General features: G+C 40.6%; 1 protein-coding gene across 1 annotated transcript in view; it reads right to left on the minus strand.

The window, feature by feature from the left end:
* Window positions 1-807: 807 nt before the first annotated feature.
* rasa3 (RAS p21 protein activator 3) overlaps window positions 808-15,230 on the minus strand; it is a 42,936-nt gene continuing 28,513 nt past the window's right edge. Inside the window, 17 exon segments of the mRNA XM_030724598.1 lie at window positions 808-2,817; window positions 3,001-3,184; window positions 3,273-3,376; window positions 3,465-3,673; window positions 3,789-3,871; window positions 5,529-5,635; window positions 10,681-10,754; window positions 11,021-11,098; window positions 11,232-11,309; window positions 11,492-11,598; window positions 12,036-12,159; window positions 12,265-12,339; window positions 12,436-12,550; window positions 12,736-12,884; window positions 13,003-13,159; window positions 13,947-14,051; window positions 14,153-14,226. Of these exon segments, the coding sequence (XP_030580458.1) occupies window positions 2,742-2,817; window positions 3,001-3,184; window positions 3,273-3,376; window positions 3,465-3,673; window positions 3,789-3,871; window positions 5,529-5,635; window positions 10,681-10,754; window positions 11,021-11,098; window positions 11,232-11,309; window positions 11,492-11,598; window positions 12,036-12,159; window positions 12,265-12,339; window positions 12,436-12,550; window positions 12,736-12,884; window positions 13,003-13,159; window positions 13,947-14,051; window positions 14,153-14,226 (1,899 nt within the window). The 3' untranslated portion in view covers window positions 808-2,741.

Below are 15,230 nucleotides of genomic sequence, written 5' to 3' on the forward strand. Positions count from 1 at the left end.
CCATTATTGCTCATTCCTTTGTGGGTTTCAGGGGGTTGGAGGAGTTTCTGTAACTACCATCCCCACACCAACTTAACTGGAAATTCTGGGAAGGTTTAAATGACTTATATAAATATGAGTTTCATAAACCTGAGGAGAGTTAGTAACCGGTGGAAAAAGAAAAAAAGAGGTTAAAGCCAGGCTGCTCTCTTAATGTTTTATCAGTGTTTTTACTGTTCATAAAACATCTGGGGAGATCAGATTGGCAAAGTCTTCTTGAGAAGGAGCAGTGGTTCTATACGAGGGAAAGAGGGGATACACAACGTCCAGGCCAGAGCGGAGTAGTACAGTGTCTTCAGTATTATTACAGGCAGTGATCTGCCTTTCCTGACCTGTAACACTGTTTTATCAATTGGCAACACAACCCATCATATTAGTCACGTGTCCACAAACAAAAATAAACATGCCCACACACACACACACACAGAGCTCATCTAGCTCAGTCATTCAGCTCAGATACACAAAAAGATTTCTGTATGACAAGATAGAAAACTGTCAAAATGTTGAGAACCTTCCTTTGCATTTCAACAGATTTGACCATAAAGACAACAAACAAACAAATGACTGAGAATAACTGCGCGACGGTTAAATCAGCACAGGGGAGAGAGATATAGAGATAGAGATGAGAGAGAGAGTAGGTTGGGTTTCAGGACGGGCAGAGAGGGAGGGAGAGAGAGAGAGAGAGAGGAGAAGAGAGCGAGAGAGAGAGAGAGAGAGGAGAGATATATATTATATATATATATATATATATATATATATATTATTTAAAAAAACATTTTTTGGACTTTTTTGTTTTTCAAAAAGTAAATATTAGAAAAGTGATGACTGGCACTGTTTGGGATCCTGTGATCACGGGGAACATCCATGAGGACATAAGCACATACTTAGATTTGGAAAACACAAAAATCGTGGTTTGCAGTCACTTGCAGAGGCTGCTGTCTACACTTCACTTCCTACTGTGAAGGGAAAAAAAAGTCAAAGAGAGCGGCTGCCTTTGGAAAGTGTGGGACAACACAACACAGCTGGCTAGCGACAACAAATCCTGTACCTTCAATAGAGTGTGAGGTGCTTCACAGCAGGTAGCTTTTCAGTGGAATGCATATAAATAGGTTTCAAACTACAAGGGAGGGGGGGCATGGGGTAAGAGGACTAATTCACAGAACAGAAGAACCACATTATTAAGCAGCCACCGGGGCAACAAAATCAGTCACACACTATCCATTTCACAATTATAAACTAAGACGGGTTAAAATGTTAGTATGTTAATTAGAAGAGTATCTAAAAAAAAAAAATCCTCGTTAATGGTCTGCTTTGTGATAGCTGAAGGGGTGGATTGGCTTTACTAACACCGAGTGCAACGCGCCTTTGAGCTAATGCTGAACCGTGATCTCAGCTCACTGCTGGGTGCCAGGAAAAGTATCCTTCCATCTTATCATTAAAAGCTGCTTTTCCAGCATTGATAACATTTATCCACCATAAATGAACAGTATGTGCAGAAATTAGTTAGTGGTGAAAACTGTGCAGTCTTATGCAATCTGTATAGCTGCTCTGCCATAATTACTAAAGCCACTATTTGTATTGGGCTGTACTATAATCAGGGTTTTCTAATATTCTGCCTCCCTTTCTGTGTGTATCAATAATAATGTGGTCCACTAGACTGTGTGGCTGTACCTGAAACAGAAATCCTTGTTTCATGTGCACATTTTCTGCATCTACAGAAATCAGCTTTGAATGACATAATTAAGTTTCCTGGATTCAAGACTAAACAGCATACTCTGTGTAGGTAGGAGGAAAAAAAATGCCATGCTATTCCTTTAACTTAACCTGGCTACTGGTTACACTGGGGCACGATATCCAACCACAACAGAACAAAGCTTCAAAACAAAACGTGGAAACATCTGTTAACAGGGTTTTAAAATGCAGGCTAAAATTGTGCGTGGAGTGCCTTTTGATAGCTTAAATGAAGCCGCTTGGGCTGCGATTGGTCCCAACAATCCCTTTGTGGGTCTCCTCGAGCGTCTATCCTGAGGAGGCTGTGGGCAAAGCTAGAAAGTGAACGGTACACAGGGACAACATCACCTGCAGAGGGGAAAAGTTACAGTCCTTCCTTTTGTCTAGAGTTTGGTCTGTCAGACGCCAAAAGAAACGAAACATTTCAAATAAACATTTTAAAATAACCGCACACAAATCAAAGAGATAACAGTCACTTTCTGAAAGTGTGCTGCGAGGCTTGTTTGTCCGAAGATTTGGAGGCGATTAAAGTGCGTGTTGGTCACTGTCAGAACTGTCCAGTGAAAACGTTTGTTCTCTCGTCACGTCGCAGAAAGGAGACGCAAACAGGTGAATGGTGTGATTATCTCTTCACTCATATCCCTCCTTTCCTCCACAACTGTTCCTCTTTTCTTTTTTTTCCTTTCTCTCTTCTACATCTGAGGTCTGTTTCTCCGAATTTGGAGCGATGCACTTTGAGAAACTGCAGGAAGTCCATATACACGGCTCCTCGAGTTTGGCAATGAGTCATAAAAGTGGTATATTTTTTCAAGACCGGGCAGATCAGGGGCATAGTTTGCTTTGCTTATTGTAAGGGGAAAATGCTTTTAAAACTCAATACCACACAAAGAGCTTTGTTCAGATGGATCTTTCTGCAGTAGAGAAAAATATGCTGGTTCTGAGCATCATAGAAACCAGATCCAAGGCTGCGGCTAGATGGAGTAGGTGGAACTCTCGGACTGCTGGCGGATGTAGCACTGAAAACTCTTGTCTCCAATCGGATGCTCCCTGAGGACAAAAGGAAAAAACAAACAAACAATGTGACTAGACTGTAGAGAAACTCAAAGTGATGGCTCAGTGTTGGTGTTTAACAGCACAGCTGCACCACTGGCTGGCCCACAAACGATGTGGCTGCAGTATTCATACATCATAATCTGAGCTACAAGCATAAATAAACAACAGCGCACGTACTGGCTGCCTATCTTCGTCTTCTTGAACTTGTCCCGTTTGTACTTGGTGTGCTGCTGTTCCAGCATCTGCACAGCTGAAATGATCTGCTTCAGGGTTTTGTAGGTCTCCTGGGGGTCATCTATGACAAAGGTGGAGTACTCCTCCTGTTCGGGCCCGTCATATACCGACTTACTGCCACAGGCCTCTGCGGAGAGGCAGAGCAAAATGTGAGAAAACAAATGTGGGAAGGAGGTAATTGCAAAGAGGAAAAAAAAAGGATAACAGTGTCTGACCTTGCATCTTGATCAGTTTGGTCATGTATGTGCTGAACAGGGAATAAATCCTCTCAGTTTCTCTGTCTCCATCTACGTCCAGCTGGATGTTTGCTGGGAGGCCACTGAAAAATTGTGCATGCAGGAAATAAGAGAGCATGGAAACAAAGCACAGGAATGTGACGCAGCATAGGTGTTAACAACTTTATATACCCGGTGCAGGGCGTGCACCCTGGAGCTGTGTCTGCTGAGAGCTTGCAGCACAACCAGTGGCCGTTGAGGTAGGCTGAAGGATGGTAGGTGCTCAGGCGTTTGCGGTTGCATTGGCTGACTTTGGTCAGGATGTCGATCCAGTCGCGTGCCTCGACACAGTTGTTGGCCTGGATGTAGAGTGCCCGCTCTGGCTGTATGACCTGGAACATCTGGGGGGGGCGAGGCAGAGCAAGTTAGGGAAGAAGCTAAACACTCGTAGGAGACAAATGCTCAAAACCTCAAATATTTCATAGGGGCTCAGAGGGGGGAGAATGGGGACCTTACATTTTTCATTTTGAAAGACTCCTCCTCCAGCCTCTCTACAGCCAGAATGTTCTCTATGGGAATGCTGCAGAGAGCTCCCTCACCTGGAGGGAACAGGAACAACATCAGACATGGAAAACACAAACTGTGGAGCTAATAGAAAAGTGGATTGTTATGTCTTTCATTGGGAAAGATAGTCTATATCCCCATTATTTGGGCTGGTCTGTCCTGTTTTTTATTAATATTACCTAGACTACATTTGTGCTTTAAGTATTTTTGCTTTTTGGCAAATTGTCTCCATTGAAAGTACCACTGGTGAACAATTTTACAGCAACTGTCCACTTCAGTGATAGAATATGTTATTTTTTATGGATTTTGATATCCATCCATCCATCCATCCATCCATCCATCCATCCATCTCCATGATGTTTAATTTTTCACATTTTACACCCTTGTACATTGTTTAGGTGAATTTTAACATTGTTAAACTATAAACTTCTCACCTATTTATGGTTGCTTTGTGGGAAAATATTTCACCTTTCTTCATTATGTAACAGTGCAAAAATCAGAAGGATCTATATACGTGGAAGATTTAATGTGAAACAATACATTAAAAAGCACAGCTGGTTTATTCCACCTCAATTCATGAAAAACTGCCAGCTTTGTATAATAGAAAATAGTGCTCAGCTTTTTTCTTTTTTTTTTTTTTTTGCAGCACCAAGCAGCCGATCTTATGACCTTCCGTTGTGTTGTTGCTAGAAAACTACATCTATCAACAACACAAATTATACTGACTAATTCAGGGATATTTGAACACACTAGAACCTGAGGGGCGTACTATGAAGTGAGATTAATGGGTCAACGAGCTACGTGGAGCTTAAAGTCAGCACTTTCTGTGTCGCGAAGGTGCCCCTTTTTTCTGGCTAAATCACCACGGTAGCTTATGGTGAACACATAACCTGGTCGGGAGCAGATTATGTTCAGAGTTTCAGTTTAAAATTGTCAGGAAGAGCCATGTTTATACTGATTTTTTAAAAATTTACAGCGTGTTTTAAGTGCGATGCTGGAAGGATACGTTTTATATGTGCAAGCTGTCAAGCCGTACCTTAGTAACATCACGAATGAAGCCCAGCTGTAAGGTTACGGCAGTGCAAACTGTGCATTGCTTGGTGGTGTGGAAAATGTTTTTCTTCCTCTTTTTGATCTGCTGCTAAGCCTGTTTTACACTGCTGGGATTACAGCTACTAGAACACAGACTGGAAAATTGATCAGGTTGTTTATCACACCTATAACCTTAATTTCACTTTGATCCTCAGACAAACGGAAGCGATTTCCACATCGCTGTGGGGCAGTGACCTTTAATGTTTAAAATTTCAGAGCTCTAATGTGCAGCCATCACTTCGGAAATAAACAGCAGCACTGAGAGCGCACTAAGCATTAAATAATTAACTTGAATTAAAATGTTTATTTCACTGCTCTGTGTGCTAAATGCCAAGATTAATAATTTTCTGCAGCATTATTCTCTTGCATCATTTGTAAAAATTTTGCATTTTACTTTTATATTTTTAAGGTCTTTATAGATTTTTAACACCATTTTATCACCTGATAATATCTCAGTTGAAGCAGGGTGCACTCATAGGAAGTCAAATGATGCGTAAAACGTCCCTTTTTATGTGAGCGGACACAAATCCCAGAGCAGGGAGCTTAGATTCACAATCAATCAGGTGAGAAGACGACTGTAAGCAGATCCTGAGAGCTTACCTTTCGTTCTGTGGTAGGTGAATTCATGGTTGGTGAGACGAAACCATCTCTTCTTGAAGTTTTTTATTCCAAACCGGTTTCTCCCCTGGGCCCTCTTTATCATGAATCTGTACAGAAATGGGGAGGAGAAATACTTTAGTAAAACTCAGTGAGATGAGCTCCTGCTTCGCAGTATTTTTATCTCTCCGCTCCAGCAAGTGCACTACCTGAATGTGCAAAACTGCATAAAGCTATTTGTAAACAGTATTTTAACTGAATAAAGGGAGCATGTGCAGTCCTCCATTAATCATTCCAGTTACATGCTGGCAGTTATTTGAATTAACTGCTGCTGTACATGTTAAAAAACAAACAAACTTCAGTACAGCACTCACAGATCATGAGCCCATGAATGAAAACGTAGATGGGTCAGCAGATCAAAGGTACCAGCGTTTTTGCATATTTTACCCCACTACCAACAAATTGTGGATAAATCACTGACTAAAACTGTTTTTTAGTAAATTATTTCCAATCTTCCACATAGCCACTGATTTCTCTTTATTTCATTACATTATGAAAATATACATGCAGAGAGCTGAAATGTGAGAAAAATTGACTAATTACATTCAGCTGCTGAACAGCACTCATTTTTAATGCAATAATTTAGGAAACAAGCCAATATATTCTGAAAGTATTTAAAAAAATTGCAGTTTTCCAAAAACATTTTTAAAACAAAAAATGGTCCAGGTCCAGCTTTATCATAGCAAACAGATGACAGGGTCACTCTCTTCAGTCTTTGTTAACAAATTAAATAACCAATATAATTGGATTTGATCTCCTCAAGGACGTATTATAATGTCTGTAAGGTAATATTCACACTAAATAAAAGAAACCAGTGGTTACCTGTTGCTTGAAATCATTGTATTAAAATGCTTTTTATGTGAATGGTTTGAAATTTCTGTGAGTCACACACAATTCATTGATAAAACATGTAAAACCACTGGTATGGTCCTTTAAAGGATAGTAAACAGCAGAATGCCTTGGTTTTTGCGTTTCAGGGCCAAAGGTCATGTGAAATACAAAGCATCACCGCTTTCTTACAGCACAATCTGAACTCTTTATCACAGAGTTCACTCTGCATCAGTCATGCTGGTTTCACACCTGCTGCGAGCTGTGTTGTGTATAGTAGTGATACAGTCACGGTCTAGAGTGGGGACGTAAAGGGACAGGATGGGGGCAGATATGTGATCCAGGTAATGTTCATACAGTAAACCAGTGGTCCCAATTTTTTTTTACCCGTCGATGCCTGGAGATGGAGTCAAAACCCCTTCATCATCAACAAAAATGTATTTGAACTCGGACTCGACTACTCTCAGTTTACCATTTATTTTGAGCAATTTCAATCATCTCGCCATTTAGCAGTTATAGCGAACTGTCTCAGCCATTTATCCATTGGCTTACTATTCTTCCACTACCTTTTGCTAACACCCCATTTAACAGCTATTCGCTATGTTTAGGGACCAGTTTTAATTCTTTATCATGTTGAACCAGAAGCTGCGCTTGTTTATCTGTATCATTACCTAACAACTAACTATTATTGTGCTATTTTAACTGAAAATCAATCCTTTTAGCTAATGCTTTCAACTGCTAACTATATTTTTAGCTATTAATTTTTCACTTTGTAATCATAATTTGAGCTAACACCCCATTTAACACGTATTCACTATGTTTAGTTACCAATTTTAACCGGTTTTCATGATTAGCCAGAAAGCGTGCTTTCTTATCTATACTGTAAGCCAACAGTTAACTTTTATAAACTATTTTAACTGTAAAACCACATTTTAGTTTACAATTTTAGCTGCTATTTTTAGTTAATAATTGTAAACTTTTTAGTCATATTTTAAATTACAAACCCATTTAACAGTTATTATGTTTAGGGACCAGTTTTAATTCTTTATCATGTTTAACCTGAACTGTGCTTGTTTAGCCATACCGTTAGCTGACAATTTTTATCCAGCTATTTTACCTGAAAATCAACCCTTTTAGCTAATCATTTGAACTGCTAAATATATTTTTAGTTAATGAGTTTTAACTTTTTAGCACAGTGGCGCAGTGGTTAGCACTGCTGCCTCACAGATAGAACACCATCTGGAAGGCCTGGGTTCAATTCCACCTTGGCCCAGGCCTCTCCCTCTCTCTGTGTGGAGTTTGCGTGTTCTCAGGATGTGCGGAAGCGAATGGATGGATGGAACTTTTTAGTCATAATTTGAGCTAATACCTTAACCTTTAACTGTTTTTCATGTTTAGCCACAAACTATGCTTCTTTATTTATACTGTTATCCAAAAATTAAATATTATCAAACTATTTTAACTAAAAATCCATATTTTTAGTTAATGATTTCAACTAACAAGCTTATATTTTTTTTATTAATTTCTAACTATTCAGTCATAATTTTAACTATGACTCCTTTTAACACATTCATTATATTTAGGGATCAATTTGAACTGTTGTACATGTTTAGCCAGTAACTGCTTGCAGTAATATTAACTAAGAATCTTACTTAGTTGTATCTAGCCATTGTAACTGTAAATCTATATTTTTCAACTAATAATGCCAACTGTTTAACCATACTTTAGTCATATCCAAAGTTTCAACATTTTATCCATAACAATGTCTACAGTTTGCAATTATTTTAGCTAGCTATTTTCTACTTTTGACCATTACCTTTAGTTACTTTTAATTTTGCTATTAACTTTTCTCCTTAAACATTTTCAGGACCACTAAATTGTTAGAATAAACTATAATGTCTGTTTTTGGTTTCTTTTTGTTTTGGGGTTATTTGTTAAGATTAGTTGAAAAAGAAAAACCCTCTGTTGGGGTACTTGTACCCTTGTTTCACACTAAGCAAAGTCTGGCATGGGGAGGAAAAACGAAGGCCATCAACACTGGTTACACTACCTAAGTAAGCAGGCTTAAAGGTGAACACTTTACTTTATACCAGTACAGTCACTGTATTCTTCAGTATACTGCCATGTAAATGCAGAAAGATCAAAATCCAGAGCAGAGATTCAGACAGAATAACATGACAGGCTGCTTGTATACAGGCCAGATATAAAGTAAAGTGCAGCAGCATCTACCACAGCGCATGATGTTTGTGGGAGGAAAAAAAAATACCCGGCTTGATTTAGGTGGGGGACACAGTGCACAAACAGGAGGGGGGGTGAGGGGCTCACAAGGGCAAAGCCTTTATATAGAGAAGCTCTTACCTGCCCTTCGTGCCTTTTGACCCCTTCCCATCAACCCTCTTTATAGTGAGTTTTACACTCCTACGCGCAGTTGCAAAAACAAAAGAGGGTGGGGATGCTGGTGAGTGAAGTGCTGGCACAACTACTGACAAATGGAAACTGCTTCATTTATCATCAACAGCCAACATGTTGGTACAAAAGAATCTGTTTACGGCCCCAGATGGAGCTTTAGTGTAAATGTTTGTATTAGGGGGTCATGTATGCAAATGCTAAATCTGCATCGCTGTAACATAGTGGACTGCTCTGACAGTTTGTGGAATTCTAGCTGACAGTCAAATGAGAAGGAAACAGGAGGTGCAATGGTAACAGTAACCTACCAACTATCTATGCAACAATCAGCGCACTGTGTTTATATCCAAACCACCAACAGACAACTCTTCACTTTACCTTCAGTGTAATAGTGCCTGCTTTGACTGCGACAAGGTGATTAGTCCTAGAGCTAACCTCACAGTCACACCAGATAAATAGCCTGTGTGTACATATATATATATATATATATATATATATATATATATATATTTTTATTTTTTAACCAAAGTCCTGTTATATCTGAGTCTAAATCATAAATCAGAAGCTGCTTGGTTAAAAGAATATAACATAAGAATATAACACGATTGTGGTATAAGCTAACCAACTGCTCTTCATATTCACTGGGGCAATTCCTTTGGTCCCAGCTAATTTTCCCCAGCCTTGATAAGCGTGTTCTCCTGCTTCGTATTCCCTTGATATGATAATGGAGGGTCAATGCATGTTAACAGAGTATTGTTTTTCCTTTATTGCACATATAAAAGAGCCAATACTGAACTAAGGAATGCAGTACCCTGGATACACAGAAATTCGAGGTGGGGCCATCTTCTCATTTATGACTCTCTCATCTAAAAGAAATAGATGCCTAAGTAAACATTGCAGCAGTGTTATCAGGAGTACAGAAAAAAGACTGGCCACTTTTTTTGGCACACCTTACTAGTACTGGGTTGGACCCTGGTTTGCTTTCAGGACTGCTTTAATTCTTCATGGCATAGATTTAACAAGAAGCTGGAAACATTCCTCCTTAAATGGTGCTCAATTGGTTCTAAGGGGCCAAAAGGGCGCCAAGCAAAAATCCTCCACACCATTACACCACCACCAGCCCGAACTGTTGATTCAAGGCAGGATGGATCCATGTATTCATGATGTCTACACCAAATTCCTACTCTGTCATCCAAATGTTGCAGCAGAAACTGAGCTTCAACAGACTATGCAGTGTTTTTCTTCTGTTGTCCAATTTTAGTGAGCCTGTGTGAATTGCAGCATCAGTTTCCTGTCCTTAGCTCACAGAAGTGGCATCCAGTATGATCTTCTGTTGCTGTAGCCCATCTGCTTCAAGGTTTGATGTGCTGTGCCTTCAGAGTCGCTCTTCTACATACCTTGGTTGTAACGAGTGGTTATTTGAGTTACTGTTGCCTTTCTATCCACTCAAAGCAGTCTGGTCATTTACCTCTGGCATCAACAAGGCTTTTTCACCCGCTCACTGGATAATTTTCTCTGTTTATAGACCATCCTCTGTAAACTCTAGAGATGTGCGGGAACAATCCCAGAGGATCAGCAGTTTCTGAAATACTCAGACCAGCCCGTCACCAACAACCACGCTGCATTCAAAACCACTTAAATCCCCTTTCTTCCCCATTCTGGTGTTCAGTTTGAACAGGTTGTTGTGACCAAGTCTCCATGCATAAATGCACTGACTTGCTGCCATGTGATCTGGCTAACTACCAAATAAAGAGGCCAGTGAGTATATTTCTACTTATCTATCTATAAAGAATCTTTAAGGTCAGGTACTGTTTATAGTCTCCACCATAAACAGTTTTTAAAAAATAAGCTGGGTACTTACCCCTCTTTGAGCATAATAGGTGTTTCAATGCTCTTTTGATCCCATTTGCCAGACGTGGAGATCAGGTCCAGAAACTGTGGAGGTTAAGTGTAGGATGCCATTAATCAAAATATTTATTGCTGTGGTAAAAGTTATGCTCACTCTCATCCAAATCACTTTTTTCTCCCCCATCTGTAAAATTTATGCTTTGACATCCCTTTATTCACTCCATTCACTATCTGTTCATCTGTGTTTATCCTACACAGAACACAAGGCAAAAAGAATATTTGATCTTGTGTTTGCAAACTGGCAGAAATTCACTGCATACAAGAACAGAAGACACCAAACATCAAACACTCACGTTCTTCACAGCGTCTGCATATTTCTGCTCGTTGAAGTAGTCGTAAAAAGCAGCCATGTAAGACTCTTTGAAATTGGCCTTGAAAGAAAAAAAAAAAAAAAGACAAGTATGTAAAGAGGCAGAGGTCAGCATATTTGTATGTTTAAACTGAAATACAAAGGAAGCCCAGTTTAGCGGCAGGAACAAAAACAAGCTGAGCTGAGAAACTCACAGATTTCGATTTGGCAAGACTCCCCAGGGTCTGGATCGTCTTGGATATGAGGGTGAGGGTTCTCGAAGTGGCGGGATCCTGAGGGCAAAAAACCAACCAAACAAAAAAACAAACAAACGTGGAATAAAGGAAAATAAATCAAAGAGGCGTATTACTACAGAACAAAAACATTTTATGAACAAAACTAAATCAGTTTGCAACCCAGACCTCATTAGACCACAGAAAAACTTGGTTTACGTTGTTTTAAACATCAAACTCACCGGGTGGTGCGGTCGCAGATGGAACAAGTTTGGAGAGAGGATGGCTGGAGCGAAGAAACGCAGGAAGATGAAACTGCTCACTGCTGTATATCGGACGTCTTGGTCAACTACAGAGCAGTAAACACAGTAACAGACAATATTTGCTTAACCCCGTTAGCTTTTTCTCTTTTGGTTAGACCTATTCAGAAAGTCCATGTCTGTTCACAAAAACAGGATTGAATCTCTTTAATGCAGGTTAAACACACAAAGTACACTAATGTTTCTCTATCATGTAAACTGCCTGTTAGTCCTGAATGCAGTGCCACGTGATGGTCGACAGGAGGCAGCACAGTATAAGACACACACTTCATAATGCACTGTGGATTACATGAAGGGGTGTAGAGGTGGTTTAAGTGGTTAGCAGAGCAGAAAAAGCCTTTCTGTTTCTGAGTGAATAGAAAAGTGTCCTTGGACATCTCGCACGTCCTCCCTTTAATGTCCTTTATTTCCTGTTTCATATTAGCAGCTTTTTTTCACCCCCTCTGTGTCATTCAGTTTGAGTTACCTTGGAAACGGGTGGCAGCAGACTCTCTCAGAGAGAAGAAGATGTCACACATGACGGTGGGACAGCGAACACCGGAGGTTGTGATCACGTTGAAGATGCGGTCTACATACTGACGAAGGTTTTCCTGAGGTGGGGGGTGGGGGGGGCAGGTCAGAGGTGTCAGAAAAGACAAACAGCACACAAACACACTAAGAGAAACTAATGCTCTTCATCGACTTCTTCTTCTTACCCTGTTCGTCTCCAGGTTTTCTGACTCTTTGAGCTTAACGGGGTCGATTTCACAGGGCTTGTGTTCAGTGCAGATCTGTGGTGATTTACAAAAGCATGTGAGTATTATTTCCTAACAGATATTTAATATATAACTAGGGAAATAAGACACGTTGGGATCGAAGTACCACACCTCATCTATAATTGGTTTGAGTGTGACTTGCAGATAGTGCATCCCTGCCAGCTTCATGGTTTCATCGATGCACTTAGAAGTCAGCGAGTTTCCCCTGAAAATGGTGTTTGGATCCCTGTGAAAAGAACAAAAGAGTTTGGCTGTGGAGTAACAGAAAAAATAGAAATCAAAACAATAAAACTTGTCAGAAATAAAACAACGTGACTCCTACAAGTCATTCAATAAACAACCTGAAGAAAAAAAAGAAAGAAAATTATGTGATATATATTTTTGGTGTAAAAGTTGTAATGAGTCACTCACTGTGTGCGGTTAATTTCAGCATGAGCAATGGCGCTGATGAAAGGCACTATTTTGCCGTAATGAAGAAAGAGACGCACGAGAGGAATGGCCGCTTCTTGCTTCTCTCGACACACCTCCCCAAGAATGTGAGCTGTGGATGCTGAAACAGGCTGAACACAGAGGGGGGGGGGGGGGGGGGGGGGGGGCAAAGAGAAACAGCAGTTAACGGCACAAGTAACCACCCGGTGGCCAAACAAGTGGAGCCGAGGCACCTTCGCGTATGCACACCTCGACATTAGCAGAGTGCAGCAGCAGATCTCTGAGGGGAGTGTAGTGTTCGGAGGGGAAGACGTGGTCCTCGGTGTAAACGATGTTCAGACGCAGAGAGCCGAGCTCTTCGACCTTCACGGACTTCCCTCCGTTCTCCCTGGGCTGCAGAAAGTACCTGGACAGGAAAAAGTATAGTTTCATAATATTAGCAATTAAATGACACACATGGTGCTGCTGTCCACAGAGAAATATCTCATGATTTCTGTGTTTCCCAAAGCTCTGTGTAGCATATCCTAGCATTATTATGGCCCACAACTGTATATTTTGGTTCGCCACCTTCATCCAGCTCATGTTTAGCGATAAAACCTCAAAGACCGGATACGTCAGCCACTGACTCCAAGCATACCCTGCTTTACTTAATTCACTCTAAATCTGACACTAATTATTAAGTGAACATGATGTGAACATGTATTAATAAGACTCCAGGAGAAATTGAAACTCACTAGGAAAGTTTTTACTGAGGTATTAAGTGAACCACAGAAGTCGCCACTGCAGGTGCACACCGGCTTCACTTACCAGACCTGTCCTTCTTTTCTACCCTCAAAAAACTGTCTACAGACTCAAAGCCCAGCATCAAAAAGCAAACATACGGCACAGTTAAGAGACTAGCTGGTAAACACAGAGGATTTAGCAGCCAAATCAGGGGTTTGGAGGAGACCAAATCAGCTAAAACAGACTGAATATTGGGCTTATTTTCCTCATTTGGCAATTATTTTAACATTTTTCTGATGTCAAAGTCCTCACAATTTTATTTTTTCAAACCACAAGTGAATCCCAGAAAACTGCTGGGACATAATGTTAGAAAGCAGCGCAGTGCAGAACTTGATCAGTGGAAAAAAACATGAGACAGATCCAACGTGAGGACTGGGTCGAGAGTGAAATATGTGCCATGTTTCTCTCACCATGCATCGTGGACTCCAGCCTGACCAAGGACCCGTAGGGGAACACGCACCCCTCCAGGAAACTCATCCCCAAACTTCAGGTTGCTGGCGTTCCACAAGTCCACCCTGAACGCAAAGAACACGGAGCCGATGAAACACCAGAGAGGCTTGAAGCGACGCCAAGTTTAGCGCTGATCCAGGCACAGATAAGACAGCTGCTGACTCACCTCAGCGCCAGTTTGTCAACATCCTCTTCTTCGACGTCAAACTGCCGCTTTGTGTAGCTCAGTGGCCGCGTCACCTAGAATGGAGAGAGAGTTCCAAGGTCATCAGTAAGAGAATGCCACGACTTTTGTTTTACAGCTTATTAAGAAGAAAAACTATTTTAATGATCACTATCAGACTTGGGTCTAAAGAAGCTCTAGTCCATTTTGGTTTGGTGCAGTAAGGAAAGAAATTTTGAAGCAATAAAAAAAAAGAAAATAAAAGAAAAAAGAAAAAATCTGATCACATGACAGAAAGATGATGGATGGGCTACGTTCGAGTGAGGAGGGGGGGGAGGCTGGCGCCTCGAACCATGTCAGGGAACGCACAGTTGTGTTCATGTGGTGGTTAGGAATAAATAGGACGTTCTTGTCAGCTAGAAATCAATGGGGCAGATTGTTTGGTTTGCCTGAATCAATCCCAGTCTTGTCCTGCTGTCTGCTGGTGCTACAGCGAGGAGGCCACAGCAGTGTAAGTTCTCCAGCGAGAGGGAGGAGCAAAGGAAAAATGTCAGAGCGAGCGAGGGTTAACGGGGCCAGTATAAAAGCTGGCGTGTGTGTCTATGAAAAATATATTTAAATAAAAGACAATATAAATAAATGCAAACGGTGAGTTGTTTGTAAAAATCCATTCATGCTTCTAACATTTTTCTTTCAATTTGCTTTACATTATTCTCATTATTCTTAACCTTTATCACACTTCACCATTACAATACATAATTATCTTTAAAAATGTTTATAATAATTGTGTTTTTTAATCAAACAAAATATACTTTTCTGCAAGGAAACTACAGTCATGTGAGAAAGAAAGTTGCAGTCCTGTGACTGAGCCACTGCAACGCTTTGATTCTTTCCTTTTCAGTCATTCTGCTGTAGATTTGCTGCTGTGCTTGGCATCATTGTCCTGTTGAACGACCCAATTACAGCCAAGTTTTAGCTGTAAGCTTCATGTTTGACTCTACAATACTTTGGTAAACAGAGGCCCAAATCCTCACCCTCCACCGCTGTGCTTCACAGGTGGTATGAGGTGTTTCTGCTGATA

The sequence above is a fragment of the Archocentrus centrarchus genome, chromosome 3 (genome assembly GCF_007364275.1).
Source record: "Archocentrus centrarchus isolate MPI-CPG fArcCen1 chromosome 3, fArcCen1, whole genome shotgun sequence".
NCBI lineage: Eukaryota > Metazoa > Chordata > Actinopteri > Cichliformes > Cichlidae > Archocentrus > Archocentrus centrarchus.